At 44.6% G+C, this 19,448-nt stretch overlaps 1 protein-coding gene across 8 annotated transcripts in view; it reads left to right on the top strand.

Annotated features, from left to right (window-relative positions):
* ACTN1 (actinin alpha 1) overlaps positions 1 to 19,448 on the top strand; it is a 139,652-nt gene that overhangs the window by 68,662 nt on the left and 51,542 nt on the right. For all 8 annotated transcript variants that reach the window (XR_010600614.1, XR_010600615.1, XM_005305913.5 and 5 more), the window contains exons 2-3: positions 485 to 599; positions 6,266 to 6,385. Coding sequence is in view for 5 of the 8 variants with exons in the window: in XM_005305913.5 (XP_005305970.1) it covers positions 485 to 599; positions 6,266 to 6,385 (235 nt within the window). In the remaining 3 variants the exon portion in view is untranslated. The remainder of the gene's footprint in view (positions 1 to 484; positions 600 to 6,265; positions 6,386 to 19,448) is intronic.

Raw genomic sequence — 19,448 nt, 5'->3', positions numbered from 1 at the left:
AAAGGTGGGTAAAAGAATGGTCCTCTGGTTCAAACACCCATCTTGGAATAGGTAGACCTGGATTATTTTCCTTTCTGACATATTGTGCGACTGAGCCAAGAGAAGTAAATGGGAGCTGTGAATGCCTAACACTTCTGAAAATCAGTTTCAGGTGTCTCAAGCTGAGCACCCAAAATTAGGGGGCGTTCAGGAGAACGTGACATCCTGGAGCCCTGGATTGAGTAGTTGTTTCTACTAAACTCTTATTAGTATTGTACTCATACGTGGAAGGGCTTTGCAGGCCCTCTGTGTCTTCAGGTACTGGCTCTAGTGCAGGGTCAATGCATCAAGAGTTGTTCAGTCTAATTGTGGCTTGAAGCTAACCCCCTGTATCCTAGCATCAATTCTTTGGTTCTCCGTATTTCCTTTTTTGAACTGTAATATAGCCATTGGAAGATTGCTAACCACTTTTTTTTTTTTCTCTTCTCTTCCCTCCTGTTTCTAGACATTCACAGCATGGTGTAACTCTCACCTCCGCAAAGCCGGCACGCAGATTGACAACATAGAGGAAGATTTCAGGGATGGTCTTAAACTCATGTTACTTCTGGAAGTCATTTCAGGTGAGAGGGGTTTTGTGTGGGTTTAAGTGTCATTAATGTTGCTCACCCAATACTAAATACATGCAGGACAGCATGGGCAGTGATGGTGGAAGCTTTGTCTGTGCCTGTTCCTGATCTGCAGTGTACTGAGAGCGAAGCTCAGGTTTTATGGCCCCGGCCCATTATCCAGTGCTTTTGCTCTTCTCTCTCCACCCCTTCCTGTCAGCAAGGAATTGGGTTGAATTCGCTGAATTGTTTTTGTAAAAACAAGAGCAACCCCCGAGCTAGGGTGACCAGATGTCCTGATTTTTGGGTCTTTTTCTTATATAGGCTCCTGGTACCCCCCAACACCCTGTCCTGATTTTTCACATTTGCTGTCTGGTCACCCTACCCCCAGCCCTCCCAGAAATAAGTTGCAACAAAAATCAAAATGTTTTGATACTTTTCAAAACAAAACATTTTATTTGGCTTGAAACTAACTTTTCTCCCTTCCATCACCAAGTTCGGCCACTGAACCAAAAAAATCTGTTTGCACAGGTGGGTGGGTGGGTGGTGGTGGTGGAGTGGTATATACAATTTTATATAAAACTGGGGGTTTTATGCTTAGGCTTTCTTTTGATGGGTCCTTCAGCAGGCTTTCCATGCCAGCAATAAGGGCCCTCTGTTTGATTTGCTCCCTTCCCCACCTCTTATATTTACAAATAGAGATGCCTCAGCAGGGACACTCAAACCCTAACTCCCCATCTAGAGTGTCAATTTTTGTGCTCTGCAGAAACTGAGGACACAACAAACCTCATGTTCCTATCTTTTCCTCAGGCTGCTAGTTTAAGAGGGTTCGGAGTTCAAAATGCTACTGACTTGGAAGTTAGGGATAGGAGTTCCACAGCACATACTCTTTTGTAAGAAAGTAGTTGACGGAGTCATCTGCTTATTTCAATTATTTACCTTTTTAGTGAATCCTTGTTCACATGCAGGGGAGGAGTTGAAGTTGGGGAGGAAATGTGAACCAATGCAAGTATTCAAGTTGTAGATTGCTGAGGCTAAAGGGAAGGTGAGGGGATTGAAAGATGGAGGGAGAATGTGTTAGTTTAACTTAAAAGTAACCAATATGACTTGTAGCTATCACCACCCCTATTTTACATCCTTGTCTCCCGTCAATCATTTGGCTTTGTCCATTTAGGGCAGGGATAGTCAATAGGTGGACTGCGGACCAAATCCAGATGGTCAGACATTTGTGAACAGACCCCAAAATCTTTTTATTTACTTATTGTTATCATTATTGTTACTAGTTTTTTTTTTTATTATTATTTTCTCTGGAGTCTGGACCTTGACTGTACCTTAACCAGGAAATGTGGACCTTGACAAAAAGAATTGACTATCCCTGGTTTAGGGCAAGGACTGTGGGTTCCCATATATGCTGGAACCTATTCTGAGCACTGTGGCATTCTAAATATTGTAAGTGATCCGGTCTATAGCAGTGTGTTTGAGTGATGCGAGGCAGCAGTCTGCCTCTAACGGCATGTCTACACTGCAGCAGGGTGCTAGTGTGCTAAGAATAGCAGTGTAGCTCAGAGTAGCACGGGTGGAAGCTTAGGCTAGCTGCCCAGGTACGTACCCATTGGGTCAGGCAGCTAGTGCAAGCCACCACCTGTGCTCCCCGCAGCTAGCAGAGCTAGCCTGTCTGTGTCTACCCATGCTGGGAAGCATGCTCCCAGCCGCACTGTAGACTTACCTTGAATGCAGCTGGGTGTGGCACGCGCTGCATGTGCTCCAAGCACTCTGCTCTAGAGGTTCAGGCCCTTGATAGTTCCCATAAACACTCATACTTTTTGAGTAAGGGGAGGGTTCCTTTACTAGGACTGCCAGACACCAAAAGGCATGATTTACTAAGGCACAGTTACAACAAGACACTAACCCAGCTCCTAGGGGCAATCCAGTACAGGGATATAAAGGGTAGGGTCTCAGTGTTGAGGTGGATCCCAGCCACGATTTTGCATGTAGGCTGATGCCCTGCATATTCTTGCTGCAGTTACTCCTCGTCCCCTGCCAACTGGGTGTGTCTGCCTGGCTCACAGCCTTCCAGTCTCAGCCTGCAGGCTACTGCCTCTGTCTGCTGTCCCTCTTCTTTTACAGCCCTGGCTCTCTCTAGAGCCACCTCTAACCTCCAGCGTGTCCTTCCTCTTCCTGTCCTCAGGATGGTGGAGCTCTCTACTGGCTAGATTTTGAACTGGGTAACAGTGCCCTCCACTGACTAGATCCTTTCCTTTGAGCCCAGCAGGACTGGGAAGAAGATGCCCCAGTAATGAGACAGCAGGCTCAGTACAATAATAATGGGCCATGGCAGCTCTGCTGAGATCCATGAGCAGATCTGCGCCTCTCCATGTGGTAGTGAGAACTAGGGTGACCAGATAGCAAGTGGGAGGGGGTAATACGCACCTAAATCAGGACTGTCCTTATAAAATCGGGACGTCTGGTCACCCTTATCGGAACTGGCCGTGGGGTGGGGTAGAATCCCTGGCAGCACAGCTGCCAGAGAGCAAGAGGGGGGTGCTGCTGGAGGTGCTGTGGTGAGATAGGATTTCTGTGCAGATTGCCCTAGCCTCATATAGACCCACCAGATTGGGGTGCAGAGGGGGCAGGCAGATATGGTTCCCTCTCCAAACAAGGTGATATGGGAAGTTTTCCAAAAGGAAAGTCCCTTCCTTTTGCTTTTACGTTAGGAGGTGATGATCTGGCCCTATCACAAGGTTTGCCCTGAAAAACAGCTTTCCCACCATGCATGTATTTCCTACTTCATGCATTCCCTTCACTAGCAAGCCCCTTGCTTGCCATGCACCTTTTAAATAGGATGCTGTCAGGCCAAACAAACTTAGTTCCTGTAAAAGAGCTCTCTCTCTCTCCTCCCCCCCCCCCCTTCCCTTTACAAAGAAGCTGACCAATGGCATTTTTTATTAAACAAATTTCATTGTAAGCAGCTTTTAAGCCAACAGTTGCTTGCATTTTTTGGCCCCAAACTACAGGCTTGGCTTGTACATGAGAATCAGAAAGTGGAAGTGACTAGATTATTTTAATTGGCTGAGCATAGTACAGAAAAGTAAAGCAGCAATGCAAACAGTAGAAAGCCAAGGTGTGTGCGGGGGGGGGGGGGGGGGGGAACCCAAAACACTTCTCACATGGTTTAGCTCTAATAACCTATGAGGGGAAAATTTTTACAGGGACACTATCATTTGACACTTTGCTCTTGAAATCTAATTTGTTACAAATGTATATCCTAGTCTAATGGAAAGGTCCTCAGTTCTTCAATTTTTTCCACTGCAAAGTTATTTTTAAACAAATAAATATCCTGCTGTAATGTCTGAAACACTGAGAACCTCATACGGAAACTGATTGAAGCCAGCTTCGTTTTTGTTTTGCAATGACTTTCATTATGCAAGCTTGGAGAAATGCAAAAAGAAAGCAGCACAGTGTGTCATGTACTTTAGACCAGTGGCTCTCAACTTTTATAGATTACAGTACCCTTTTCTTGATTTGTCTTGTGTACCTCAAGTTTCACCTCACTTAAAAACTACTTAAAAAATCAGACATAAAAATACAAAAGTGTCACAGCACAATAGTACCAAAAAATGCTTACTTTCTCATTTTACCATATAATTATAAAATAAATCAATTGAAATATAAATATTGTACTTGCATTTCAGTGCATAGTATATAGACCAGTATAAACAAGTCATTGTCTGTATGAAATTTTAGTTTCTACTGACTTTGCTAGTGCTTTTGAATAAATAAATTAATGGAGATATCCCATCTCCTGGAACTGGAAGGGACCTTGAAAGGTCATCGAGTCCAGCCCCCTGCCTTCACTAGCAGGACCAAGTACTGATTTTGCCCCAGATCCCTAATTGGCCCCCTCAAGGATTGAACTCCCAACCCTGGGTTTAGCAGGCCAATGCTCAAACCACTGAGCCATCCCTCCCCCCTTTTTTTACGTAGCCCGTTGTAAAACTAGCCAAATATCTAGGTGAGTTGGCGTACTCCCAGGGGTACCTGTACCCCTGGTTGAGAACCACTGCTGTAGACTATTAAAAGTGAGATAATTTTTTTAATCTAAGCTGGCGGTAGTAATTTAGGTAAAGAAACTTGTTTACGCTGTAGGGTTAAGATGAGCGTCTCTCTTCTTGATTGTCAGGTAAAAAGAAACAGGCCTGCAATAAATAATAGAAACAATTATTATAATTGGGAATAAAATATTTTTTCTCTCTGGCAGAGGGAGGGAATGCCCATTGAAGTAATCTGCTGCTTTTCCCCCTTCACCTTTCCAAACTTTTTTTAAAGAAACAACACATCTTTCTTCAATGGGGCAGAAGAGTTCATGAAAAAATAACTTCTCTCCCTCCCCCATTAAACCTAGTGATTATTGACACTAGATCCCTGCAGCCACAAGGTTCTGGGAAGGATATCTCTCTCTCTGTCCCTGGCTGGCTGGTGAATGTACCCAGGCAGGAGCCATTCAGCAGACTGGTGGCCTTCCCCACAGTTGTGGCCTAGTCCTCCTCTTTGCAGCCACAGCTCTCTGCTATGCCCCGCCAGGACCCAGCCTTCCCTGCACCTTTTTCCCTGCAGGGATTCAGCGTCACAGCCATGCAGGGGGCCCTCTGCAGCTCTACTGTCACGGCCCTGCTCGCTCACTCACCAGCCAGGAGTGTTGGAACTGTCCCCAGGCAGGAACTGTTCAACAGCGAGGTAGCTGGGGGCTCATCGTCCTACTTACAGACCTGGCCACAGGTCTCTGCTTTGCTGGGGCAGGATGACCACAGTCTCCCCACACCTTGAGCCCTGGGGTCTTGGGCTTCTCAGCCATATAGGGAGCCACCTGCAGCCCTGCTGTCAGCACTGCCCTAATCCCAATCCCAGTGCTACTCCACAGAACTATAAAAATAGTTACAAATAGAAGAAAAAAACCTCTTAAATAAAAATTGATGATTTTTGTCAAAATTAGAAAAAAATAATCAAATTTTGCCAAGCCCACCTCTGCCACACACAGGCTCCTCACAGAAGAGGAGAAATCCAGGAGATTTTTCCTTCCTGGCGTATGCAGACGTGGTCATTTAACACCTAGCTGCACAGAGCCTGCAAAAAGATGAGTCTCACACCGTGTCCTAAAAAAGGCGAGGCTTGGGCTCATCTGATCTTTGGCAGCAGTGAGTTCCATGGCAGAGAGGTTTCATGAGAGATTGCCCTGTCCTTCCCGGAGTTCAGATCCTGACCTGGTACATAGGGAAGCAAGTTCTGGGGCACAGACCAGTTACTGTAATTTATGGTTGATAGGTTCTCCAGAACATGCATCAAAGGTTTTGGGGAGTGGCCTAGTCCAATGACTGCCTGAGGTGTGGTAATGGTAATACTCCCCTCCCCTCAGTCTCTTCAAGGGTGCTCTTTGTATTTGCTGTGATTTTGTTGTGGGGAGGGGTCAGCAAAGTGCATCAATTATTAGAATCCCCAGGAAGTGACCAAATAGATCGTGTGCTGTATCTTCACTGCTGAGGGCAAGAACATGTGTGACTTGGATCAAGCGTTGGGATTATCTTATTAGATCTGCCTACTTGGGCTTTTGGTGGGGAAAGTGGAATGGAGCAGTTCCGAATTTGTTTTATATTTTCTCCCCCCCCCCCCCCCCCTTTTCTGGCTAGGTGAACGTTTGGCTAAGCCTGAAAGAGGCAAAATGCGAGTGCACAAAATCTCCAACGTGAACAAGGCCCTGGATTTCATCGCTAGCAAAGGAGTGAAACTGGTGTCTATTGGAGCAGAAGGTAAGGGAGCCAATACATGCCTCTAATGCTCAAAATCTAGAGGGGGGCAGGTGGTGATGGTGGGTGAACTGGCAGTTCCCTCAGTTTTAGACCCAGTCTTAAATATGCTATTTCCCCCACTCCACACCACATTCTCTCCCCTGCGCACCCCTTCCTCCCCCCAATTACTCTATAGCCTTGTTTATAACCTAGCTCATGCCTCTCTGTGTAAGGCAAGGGTGGGGGACGGGGGGGGGGGGAGAAACATTTTGGGCCCCTTGATGAAGATTGAAATCCCACTTGCCAATGTGGCTCCAGCGTTGAGGGGTCTGTGCTTTTCTTGCCAGTTTCTTCATACACTTATTCTGACTCTCCTGCTCTGACTCAGTGGCAATGTTTACAGAGGCTATAAATATTTCATGTATGAAAGATGTTGTATAAAATAAAACTGTTCCATGCATATTTGGAATATGGAGTTAACAAGGGGAGCAAGATTAAGAAGTGGGAGAAAAGAGTCCTTCAGCTGAGATTTGAAGAAGTGAAGAGACAAGGAAGCTGTTTTAGACGGTACGGTCTGTGGAGAAGGGGCTTGGTCTAATGGTGGTGAGGTTATGCAGAGGCCAGAGTGGAGTGAATTGTTTTTTAATCACCAATTTTAATCATGATTTAAATCAGCGAGCAGGAAACATTAATTTAAATATCAGGGGGTAGCCGTGTTAGTCTGTATCTACAAAAACAACAAGGAGTCTGGTGGCACCTTAAAGACTAACAGATTTATTTGGGCATAAGCTTTCGTGGGTAAAAACCTCACTTCTTCGGATGCATAGAGTGAAAGTTACAGATGCAGGCATTATATACTGACACATGGAGAGCAGGGAGTTACTTTGCAAGTGGAGAACCAGTGCTGACAGGGCCAATTCAATCAGGGTGGATGTAGTCCACTCCCAATAATAGATGAGGAGGTGTCAATTCCAGGAGAGGAAAAGCTGCTTCTGTAATGAGCCAGCCACTCCCAGTCCCTATTCAAGCCCAGATTAATGGTGTTAAATTTGCAAATGAATTTTAGTTCTGCTGTTTCTCTTTGAAGTCTGTTTCTGAAGTTTTTTTGTTCAATGATAGTGACTTTTAAATCTGTAACAGAATGACCAGGGAGATTGAAGTTTTCACTTACTGGTTTATGTATGTTACCATTCCTAATGTCCGATTTGTGTCCATTTATTCTTTTGCGGAGGGACTGTCCGGTTTGGCCAATGTACATGGCAGAGGGGCATTGCTGGCACATGATGGCATATATAACATTAGTGGATGTACAGGTGAATGAGCCCTTGATGGTGTGGCTGATGTGGTTGGGTCCTCTGATGGTGTCGCCAGAGTAGATATGGGGACAGAGTAGGCAACGAGGTTTGCTACAGGGATTGGTTCCTGGGTTGGTGTTTCTGTGGTGTGGTGTGTAGTTGCTGGTGAGTATTTGTTTCAGGTTGGGGGGTTGTCTGTAAGCGAGGACTGGCCTGCCTCCCAAGGTCTGTGAGAGTGAGGGATCATTATCCAGGATAGGTTGTAGATTGTGGATAATGCGGTGGAGAGGTTTTAGCTGGGGGCTGTATGTGATGGCCAGTAGTGTTCTGTTATTGTCCTTGTTGGGCCTGTCGTGTAGTAGGTGATTTCTGGGTACCCGACTTGCTCTGTCAATCCGTTTCCTCACTTCCCCAGGTGCGTATTGTAGTTTTACGAATGCTTGATAAAGATCTTGTAGGTGTTTGTCTCTGAGGGGTTGGAGCAAATTCGGTTGTATCTTAGGGCTTGGCTGTAGACAATAGATCGTGTGATGTGTCTTGGATGGAAGCTGGAGGGATGTAGGTACGTATAGCGGTCAGTAGGTTTCCGGTATAGGGTGGTGTTTATGTGACCGTTGCTTATTTGCACTGTAGTGTCCAGGAAGTGGACCTCTTGTGTGGACTGGTCCAGGCCGAGGTTGATGGTGGGGTGAAAATTGTTGAAGTCCAGGTGAAATTCTTCAAGGGCCTCCTTTCCGTGGGTCCAGATGATGATGATGTCATCAATGTAGCGCAAGTAGAGGAGGGGCACTAGGGGACAAGAGCTGAGGAAGCGTTGTTCTAAATCAGCCATAAAAATGTTGGCATGCTGTGGGGCCATGCGGGTACCCATAGCAGTGCCACTGACTTGAAGGTATAAGTTGTCCCCAAATCTGATGTGGTTGTGGGTGAGGACAAAGTTACAAAGCTCAGCCGCCAGGCGTACTGTGGCCTCATTAGGGATACTGTTCCTGACAGCTTGTAGTCCATCCTCATGTGGAATATTGGTGTAAAGTGCTTCTACATCCATGGTGGCCAGGATGGTGTTTTCAGGAAGAACACCAATGCATTGTAGTTTCCTCAGGAAGTCAATGGTGTCTCGAAGATAGCTGGGAGTGCTGGTAGCATAGGGTCTGAGGAGAGAGTCCAAATAGCCAGATAATCCTGCTGTAAGAGTGCCAATGCCTGAGATGATGGGGTGTCCAGGGTTTCCGGGTTTATGGATCTTGGGTAACAGAATACCCCTGGTCGGGATTCTAGGGGGGGTGTCCATGTAGATTTGTTCCCGTACTGTAGCTGGGAATTTCTTGAGCAGATGGTGTAGTTTCTTTTGGTATTCCTCAGTGATTCCACACAAATCGGACATCAGGAATGGTAACATACGTGAGCCAGTAAGTGAACGCTTCAATCTCCCTGGTCATTCTGTTACAGATTTAAAAGTCACTATCATTGAACAAAAAAACTTCAGAAACAGACTTCAAAGAGAAACAGCAGAACTAAAGTTCATTTGCAAATTTAATCTGGGCTTGAATAGGGACTGGGAGTGGCTGGCTCATTACAGAAGCAGCTTTTCCTCTCCTGGAATTGACACCTCCTCATCTATTATTGGGAGTGGACTACATTCACCCTGATTGAATTGGCCCTGTCAACACTGGTTCTCCACTTGTGAAGTAACTCCCTGCTCTCCATGTGTCAGTATATAATGCCTGCATCTGTAACTTTCACTCTATGCATCCGAAGAAGTGAGGTTTTTACTCACGAAAGCTTATGCCCAAATAAATCTGTTAGTCTTTAAGGTGCCACCAGACTTCTTGTTGTTTTTGATTTAAATAATCAGTTGTAATTGTGTTTTGCATTTGTACTTTTGTTATTTTCCTAAAGAGAGGCTGATTCATTGGTTGGTAACAATTAAAAGGCATTGGTTTGCCACTTTAATACAGCCTTTACACTAAATTTGGTGCTTCTTTTTGCTAGTCAGGAAGATACACATTTATTTAAGCAAGTATATAGTTTTACTTATTTATTCAGATTCTTAATGTTTACTTTTTTTATTATGTTAGAAAATGAATGAACCATTTCTTCTTTACTTGATGGGGGGGGGAACAATTTTTCTCTCTAGTTTTCCCCATTTTTTCATTTTTGTTGCTCTATTGTCTATTCTGCTATATGAAGTAATGCCCTCTGGTTTAATTCCTAAGGCGAGAAGCCAGACTCCTGGGTACATTGCCCAAGACCCTGCAACAAACCTGTTGCAGAACTGGGAAAGTTATTTAGCCCAAATGTCCAGTCATGTGGATGCTCAGTTTGAGTTGTCAAAAGCGTGTTTGTTCTCCACCCCCAGAAGTGCTGAGCACCAGCAGCTTCCTCAAAAAGCTGAACCAGGACATTAGAAATGGGAAAGGTTCAGGGAAGGGCAACAAAAATGATGAAGGGCATAGAACAGCTTCCGTATGAGGAGAGATTAAAAAGATTGGGACTATTCATCTTGGAAAAGAGATGACTAAGGTAGGGGAGTATGATAGAGGTCTATAAAATCATGACTGGTGTGGAGAAAGAGAATAAGGAAGTGTTATTTATTCCTTCACATAAGACAAAGACCTGGGGTCACCCAATGAAATGAATAGGCAGCAGGTTTAAAACAAACAAGAAAAAAATATTTCTCTACACAACACACATTCAACCTGTGGAACTCATTTCCAGGAGATGTTGTGAAGGCCAAAATTGTAACTGGAGTCAAAAAAGAGAAGTTCATTGAGGATAGGTCCATCAGTAGCTATTAGCCAAGATGATCAGGGATGCTACCCCATGCTCTAGGCTAGGTATCCCTAGGCCTCTGACAGATGCTGGGACTGGATTGCAAGGGATTGGTCACTGGCCCTGTTCTGTTCGTTCCCTCTGAGCCACCTGGCATTGGCCACTGTCAGAAGACAGGATACTGGGCTAGATGGACCATTGGTCTGACCCAGTCTGGCCGTTCCTATGTTCTTAGCTCCAAAAATTGGGTCTTAGAGGTTAAAAACTGAGTGGCCAAAAATGGAGGCAATCAAAACAAGAATATATTTTTGAGAACTGTGGCCTTAATCTGTCTTAGTTTTTAGCAATCTGTAAAAATGGGTATAATGTCAATCTCCTGCACTTCAAGGGAGTTTTTGTTCTTATGGCACCCATCTTCCAAGGATTCTGAAGTACATGTTATTAACCAGTGACCCCTTCAGGTCTCAGTTGAGGATGTGCTCTGATTACTGCAAAACTAAACAACTTGTCTACTGATTTGGATTCCAACTCCATGACATGGTTGTCCCTCCTCACCAGTCCTGTATTTAGAGTCCATCTAGGCACTTATATTGCCACTGTTACTGTAATATTTGAGCATATCCAAAGCATTTATGGATTTATCCTCACACACCTAGGTGAGGTTATCGAGGTTTATTATCCCCATTTACCAGATGAGACTATATTATTTGGCTATAGTCCCCAAAGGAAGCATGTGATAGAGCCAGGAATTAAACCCAGTATTGGAGCCCAGGATGAGCTCCCCCTTGTGGATTGTCACCAGGCTGCTGTTTTGGACCCAAACCTTGGATCCCATGTGTTTTAAGCTTACTGACTCTGAGCAACACCCAGATGCTGTCTGAGAGTCTGGCCTTTCAGGCATGTTCCTGGAGTACAGACTCCAATGTGAGTACCCCTTCTTGGGATGTGGACTCAGCAGCGTTAGCTCCAAGATCAGGGTGGACCCCCCCCCACCCCCCCAAGTCTCACTAGTAGAGCTCTCATACCCTCTCCAGAACTCCATCTGCAGAGGTGTACTCTACTTTACAGTTTCACTCTTTGGGGACTTTGTGACAGTTAAAGCAAGTAACACAGAGACTTTGCAAAGGCACCTCTAAGCCCACACACTTTGCTCATAGACATGACACAGATATACAGATCTATGGAAGAATAAGAAACACATGCACTCAAGTCCCGCCCTCAGTTTCCTCCCGAGAGTCCTTTGGGTGTTAGTGTTTCTCAAAGGGAATCCAGGATCCTTCTGCACCCCCGCCACTCCTCCTGCCAGGTCTTCTCTTCTGGTCTCTCCTTGTTAGTGAGAGTGATTCCTTTTAATAGCAGATTCTAACACCTTGTCTCTTCCCTGGGGTTTTTCCATTCTCTGATCAGACCTTTGAGATGCAGCTGCCAGCAAGTTGAGTCATCAGCAAATGAAGAGTCTTTGGCCAGTAGTCTCCATTGTTCTGTTAAGGCAAGGTTAATCAATTACTGATGGTCTTTAATGACACTTGAATTCAGGGACAGATGCTTAGATGTGTCACACACACCCCCCCCTTAACACAACAGGGATGATGTAATCTAATGTGACCATCTTTAGTGGAAGACGTATAAGAAAATAGAGTTCATAAAATCATACAGGAATTCATAAGTTCATATAGGCAGTTTCCCAAAACTGCCCCACCCAGATCTCCTCCATTGCCTCCTCCATTGGCTTGGCCACAATTCATCCTTCCTCTTTAGTCGGGCCACTTCTGTAATCTCTTATTTCTTTGAAAGATATCTGCATCCTCCTCCCTTTCTGGTTGGCAGCTAGGTAGCCTTTGTTCCATTTTGTTTGCTTTACCAATAGGGTGAGGATTACAGCTGGCCGAATTACTGCCCCAACCAATATCTGGCTACTGATGCCATCAGGGGAATGGCCTTGGTTATGATAATCAAAAGAGCTGTTCCTGCTGATACTCTGAAGAAATGTGGTGCAAATTAAAACTGTCTGGTACAAGACTGTGGAAACCCTGATTGTCAGAGCCTCTCCTCAGGTTAAGCAGGTGCAGAAAACAAAGATGAATTCAAAACTAGTGTGGGACTAGCTGGCGTACTAATTTTAAATTTTTCCTTGGTCTATATGTGCCCGTGTCTGAATCTGTGGGGAGGCTGGGACTAAGGTAGCAGGGGGGTGCTGAAAGTTAGGACTGAGGATTGGCTGATCTCTATTCAGAAAGCTGGTCCATGTTCTTTAACAATAGCACAAGCTATAACCAAGCCTAAATGTTCACGGCATGAGCATGAAGGTGTATTTCAGCTAGGCCTCACTAATATAACTATTTATAGTGGTGAGGGAGCACCGCTATACTTAGGGTTGCATCCTGAGATCTGTTTAAAAGTGGACCTAAGACCTCTAAAATTGACATGCTTAGTTAGATTTCTTTGAATGTTTGTGTGCCTTAGGAGGATGCAGAATAGGATTAGTGACCCAAATTTGGAATTGTTTGAGCCAGGGATTCTGGAGATACAAGCCCCTCCCCCCAGTAGCTATTTTAAAAAAAGTTTATTGGTATGTGTTTTTGCACAGGGCTAGTGATCAAACTATCGACGAGCTATGGGTCAAAATGGTCTCAAACTGTTGGTGTTTTACCGAAGGTAGTACATAGCTCTCTCAAAATCTTTGGGTGACCCGAATTGAGAGTGTTATTTCAGATAATGCCCATTTTTACAGCGTGCATGTGCCAATACCGAAAAATGGCTAGAGGGTTTCAATTCCTGCCAATATATATGCTTTAAATTCTATTCCTGTAAGTGCTGTAAAATCTGAAAAGTAACTCTTACTGCTTTGAAATTTGATGTGCCTCATGGGGGCATGGGCTTATTGTTAGTGATCCAAATTTGGGGTAATTTGACCAATGGGTTCCTAAGTTACAGGCTGGGTGCCCCCACCTCCCCGCTCCCCAAAAAAGGTTTTCTTGTGCTACCTTGTACTCTTAAACTGAAAGGCACTAATTACTGGATGAATCACAGACCTCTTGATGGCTGTGAACTCACCCTTCATTTAATATATCTAAGGATAAGTTAATCAGACCCCCACCTAAGATAAAAGGAATTGTAGAAGCAACCTGACATCAGTTACAGTTTTGTGAGTCATGGTGGCAGTTTTGTATTGGGGGAATGTAATCAAAGTGTTGGGGAAAAAATAGACACATGCAAGATTCCTGGGAGGAACGGGATATTGGGGACTGAAGGGTGGGGGAATAGGGGGAGAGCATTTGATTGAATGGGTCAGCAGCATGATTTGGGAGGTGTTCTGAAGACGGCACAAGGTCAATGGGAGAATTACGGCATAGGTAGTTCCTTCACTGAAGTGCCGCTGTAGCATTTTAAGTGTAGGCAAGCCCTGTGTTAATGCCGAGTTAAGGTTGCTTGGTGGTAGGTCGTCCCCTTGCAGAACGCTGAGTTGAGTAACACTCAAACTTCTGAAAATCAAGAAGAGCAGAGTTAAGGCATGCTGACTGCACCCGTAGTGTATCCAAATAATTCCCATTGGCTACTGCCAGCTCCAGGGGAACACAGGGACAGTGGTGTGGGCAACCTTTTCTTTTTATGTTAGCTGGAATCCTGTGGGTCAGAGTGAATGGGCTGTAAAAGGAGGTGAAGAGCTTGTACATTTCAGCAGCTGTAGAGTTGTGTGTGTGTGTGTGTGTGTTGGTTAACAGAGTATGTTAAGGCATTGCTGAAAGAGGATAGAGTTAAGGTTGAATGGGCTGCCTTAACTGTGCCTATCCTGGTTTTCAGAAATTTGAGTTTTGCTGAACTCAGCATTCTGCACGGGGAGACCAAGCAACCTGAAAAGTACAGTAAAGTAGGTTTTTGCCATTGAATATGTGGTGAGGCTTAGCCCAAACCACTGCAGTTCATAGGCGCCAACTTCCTCTCTGCCCTGTGGGTACTTGACCCCTCCCCGCCCCTGCCCTGCCTCGTCCCACCCATGCACCGTCCTCGCCCCGCCCCCATTCCATCCTCTTCCCCCAAGTCCCTGCCCCACCTCTTCTCCGCTGCCTCCCCTGAGTATGCCGTGTCCCCCCTCCCTCTCGGAAAGTCCCAAGCGCTGCCAAACAGCTGTTAGGTGGCGGGGGGGGAGGGGAGGAAGCACTGGGAGGGAGTGGGAGGAGCAGGAACATGGCGCGCTGGGGGAAAGTGGGGGGAAGAAGGAGGTGAGGAGAGGGGAGCTTGGCTGCCAGTGGGTGCAGAGCACCCACTAAATTTTCCCCGTGGGTGCTCCAGCCACAGAGTCAGCGCCTATGCTGCAAGTCATGGAGTAAGAAGATGTAGGTGGTCTAGGTGCTAAGTGAAATGCATATACATCAGCATTAAAAAAGGGCCTCTGCTGTTAATGTTCTTGGTGTGACAGTAACTCTGCCCACTGAAGGGATTATGAGCTTTTCTGGTGCATGTATTTTAATAGCCTAAATTAAGACTTCAAAAAGTCATCACATCAGCAAACTAGAAACCAATGAGGCAGTCAAAATACTACTAACACAGTTCAGGGGAAATAAGCCATAAACCCCTCAGACAGGTGGGACTGAGCTAGGAAATTATCTGAGTAACTTACTATAAAAGGGGGAAAAACTTTGGCCAGGTAAGTGCATTTCTTACCCTAAAACAGTCCCTGCCCCCCCCCCCCCCATATCTCAGAGTAAGGCTGCTGTGTGGCATCCAAAGGACCTGATACCCAGGGGCGGGCGTGCGCTCTCTCTCTCTGAATATATGTGTGTGTGTGTGTGTGTGTGTGTGTGTATATATAATAATAATTAAACAACAGTAGTTTGTTATTGCCCATATCTGTGTCTAGACCTATTTATTAAATTAGACAGACAAAATTGTTTCCCACCCCCTTCCAAAAAAGCAAGCCTAGGAAAATATCCATGGGGAACTGTCAGGTATGGGCGACTGGTGAAAATATTCTTTGGCGAGCGCTGAACCCCACACTGATTCCTAGCCTGGTGCTCTAGGTGTGGGAGGGAGCAAGCATTGAGAGTGAGCCCACCCCACATGGTGGGGAGGAGGGGGCACAGGTTTAGAGATTGAGCCCACCCTGTACTTATTTCCAGCCCTGTGCAGAGGTGAAGTCCTGGGGGTGGGAATCAGCCGGAGGGGGAAGGGGTGTGTCAGTCTTGGTTTTATCAGACACAAGGCCAATGGTAATATTTTCCATGCTATTTTTCTTACATTCTAACAAATATTCTCTGGTATTTACAAGCCAAACATAGCATTGTGCTGGTGCACGTGAACCAGAAAGTGGAATTGACTTCTTTATAAACAATAACAGAGCTGGCTGTGTTTCCTTATCCAAGCTGAATTAAATGCATTGTAAGCAAACAGAATAACCAGTGAAACCTAACCACAGCTTTTACAACTATCTTCAACGATTAACCTCAAGCATCACTAATAACCTTTAAAAATGATTTAATTGGAGGCCGTCTGATCGGGTCACTTGCAGTACAGGACAGCTGTAAAAATCTGGGTCAAGGGTGTTGTAGCCAGGGGTGGCTTCCAAATGATTCTCTATCTGACACTAAAAATCTCATTCTGCAGAGGTCTTTCTTTGATGTAATAGAGTCCACATTGGGTATGATATCAGGATTCCGTCAAGCTCAACAGGGCCAACATTAACTCCTCACTACTTGCATTACTGTACTTGCATCTCCAGTGTAGACCGAAAACAATCCATTTCTTAAACATGTGAGGCTTGATTCTTCTTTTGCTTAACCCAGTGTAACTCTGGCTTCAGTGGAGTTGCTCCTGATTTACCTCCATGTAAGAGAGATGCAAATCAAGCTCAAGGAGTGCAACAATATAAAAGGTGCCATCTGAGCAAGATGTCCGCTTAAATCCTGGACAGCGCAGACATGCGGATGACAGACAGCAGAGTAAGGGTTTGTGTCAGTTCATGAGCAAGGGAAAGAGAAAGCGAGGAGATGTCCGCATTTCAGCATTTACAAAACAAGGTTATCTTTATGTCCACCTCCTGCCCTCCGCAACTGGGGAACTGGGGGAGCAGGTGAAAGGACTGTGTGGCATGCATACCCAAATCGCTGATGCCCAGTGACCTGTCCTAAGTATTGATCTGTCCCAGTCCATCAGTAGTAGTGTGCCTCCTATAGACCTCTGCTTGGAGGCTGTTCTATATTTTATTTGTGGCCAGTTAAGATAAATAAAACGTGGGCGTGACCTCAGGGCTCATTGCCTTTAATGTGCCTCATTTTGATCAATGCTGGCATGTTGATGGACACTCGTCAGCAGAGTGGTATCTATTTAACTTCCTAATTATATCATCTCCTATCCTGCCAATTATCCAGACAGTGGCAAACTGCTTTTCCAGTGGCTGTGCTCTAGCTGGTGACACACATAAATGGCCAGGAGAGAAAATTAATTCTTTTGACCCTGCTTCTTACCACTGAGGTTAGGAGAGGAGAAGAGAGCATGGTACCTAGAACATTATCTAGAGGGTCAGGATTCTTGGATTATGCATATGAAAAGGGTGATGGCATTTCAAACTCCAGATCTCCAGAGCAAGCCAGTCTTATTCCTGAAGAGCGAATATTTGTCAGCCCCTTAATTGGCTGCCAAACAAATGGATGGAGGTGCTGTAATTTTTGCATATCTTGTTAAGAGTGCATGTTGTAATAATGGGAGTCAGATGGAAGCGCATTTACTAGTGCAAAACATTTCCTGCCATTAGCAGCAAAACCTCATCTGTTTTAATCTCACATTCAATATGGGGATAGATCAGTTTAAGTCACATTAATAACATGCACTTGCGGTTGCGGTTTAGAACAGCCGCTTGGTGTTACTAGCGGAAGCGCGCAAAGAATTTTTGTAGAGCTCACACCTCAGAAGAGCGTTACAAAGCATAATCGGGCAATTGGTTCCACAGCAGGAGGCACTCTCTGATCTGATCATGAGCCCTATAATGTCACATAGAAACTGCTCTCAAACTGTTCAATGTTAGCTGGGCTGATGGGGAGCAAACATCCAGAGTCTTTAATTAAACAGTGTGAGGTTGCCCTAATTGGTTACATTTAACTCCTTTGTAACTTCTGTGGTGTCAAAGTTTCTCATCTGATGAAGTGGGTTTTAGCCCACGCAAGCTTATGCCCAAATAAATGTGTTAGTCTCTATGGTGCCACAAGGACTCCTCGTTGTTTTTTCTCTTTGTAGTGTGGAACCAGCAACTCCCTGCTGCACTGTGAGCTTTGCTCCCCTATATTAGAAGCAGCGATAGTCCAAGAGCCCCACATGAATCCTATAGTGGAATGAACTTGCAGTGTACCTTGGGCAATAGGAACACAGCTGTAGGAGAGTGAATGAGCTAGGGTCAGATAGCTTCATTGGAGTAGGTGTGACCACTGACTTCTTTCAGCAAGCTGGCAAAACATGTACCCAAGGTGCTGGAGGATGTACTTGGGCTCTAGAAGGGAAGGGTGCCTGCCTGCCCGCTCTTTACTCAGAGCAGCAATTATGTAAATTGTATCAGAAAGTCTTTAAAATGGCGATATTAATTACCTACCTCAGGTTATTGGTTGATTTTGTTAGTGTTTGTAAAGCACTTTTAGGATTAAAAGATGCCATAAATTGAACTGGAGTCAACTAAAATAAAAAGCTAGCAGTAGTTTCAGGGCTTAAACCTTCCCTTGTGTCCTCCTGCCAACTCCTGTGATCTTTACAATCTTAGTTAGTTTTTTTCCAAATGTTTCTCTCCTCTTGCTTTGGAAAAACCCACAGAAAATGCTGTCAGATGTACCAGATAAACAAACTGAACACAATAGTGCTATTTTCCTTTATTCTTTCTGAACTGCAGGCATCTCAGGTTGTAGACATCGTTTGTAACAAAAGTACAAAAATACTCAAAGGGAAGTGTGTTTTTTTTTTCTTTAAATTGACTGTGTTCTGGAGCTCTTCAAAATACTAATACCATAGGACTGGAAAAATTTGCTGTAAACTATTTCGTATCATATTTTTGATTCTTTCCTCAAACTGTGGTATGTAATCTATCACTTAAATAAGCTTCTTTACTAGATGACTGGAGGATAGCTAATGTGATGCCAGAGGTGATCCGGGCAATTACAAGCCAATAAGCCTAACTTCAGTATCAGGTAAATTGGTTGAAACTATAGTAAAGAACAGAATTATCAGATATACAAACAAACAAACAATGCCCCACCAATCTATTAAAATTCTTTTTAGGGGGTCAACAAACATGAGGAGAAGGAGGTATTGTGTACTTGGACTTTCAGAAAGCCTTTGAGAAGGTCCCTCACCAAAGGCTCTTAAGCAAATTAAGCAGTCATGATATAAGGGTTGTGAGTTCAATCCTTGAGGGGGCCACTTAGGGGGGATCTGGGGCAAAATCAGTACTTGGTCCTGCTAGTGAAGGCAGGGGGCTGGACTCCATGACCTTTCAGGGTCCCTTCCAGTTCTATGAGATAAGTATATCTCCATATATTTATTTATTGAATTAAAAAAAAATTAATAAGAGGGAAGGTCCTGTCATAGATCAGTAACTGGATAAAAGACAGGAAACAAAGGGTAGGAATCAATGGTCTGTTTTCAGAACTGAGAGAGGTAAATAGTGGTGTCCTCCAGGGGTCTGTACTGGGACCAGTGCTGTTCAACATATTCATAAACTATCTGGAAAAAGGGAGTAAATAGTGAGCTGGCAAAGTTTGCAGATGATACAAAATTAATATATTAGATAGTTAAGTCCCAAGCTGACTGCAAAGAGTTACAAAGGGATCTCATAAAACTGGGTGACTGGGTACCCAAATATCAGATGAAATTCAGTGCTGATAATTGCAAAGTAATGCACATTGGAAAACATAATCCCAACTATACATACAAAATGATGGAGTCTAATTTAGCTGTTACCACTCAAGGAAAAGATTGTGGCGTCATTGTGGATAGTTCTCTGAAAACATCATCTCAATGTGCAGCGGCAGTCAGAAAAGCTA

The sequence above is a fragment of the Chrysemys picta genome, chromosome 4, assembly GCF_011386835.1.
Source record: "Chrysemys picta bellii isolate R12L10 chromosome 4, ASM1138683v2, whole genome shotgun sequence".
Lineage (NCBI taxonomy): Eukaryota > Metazoa > Chordata > Testudines > Emydidae > Chrysemys > Chrysemys picta.
This window is presented reverse-complemented; position numbering and strand designations above follow the sequence as displayed.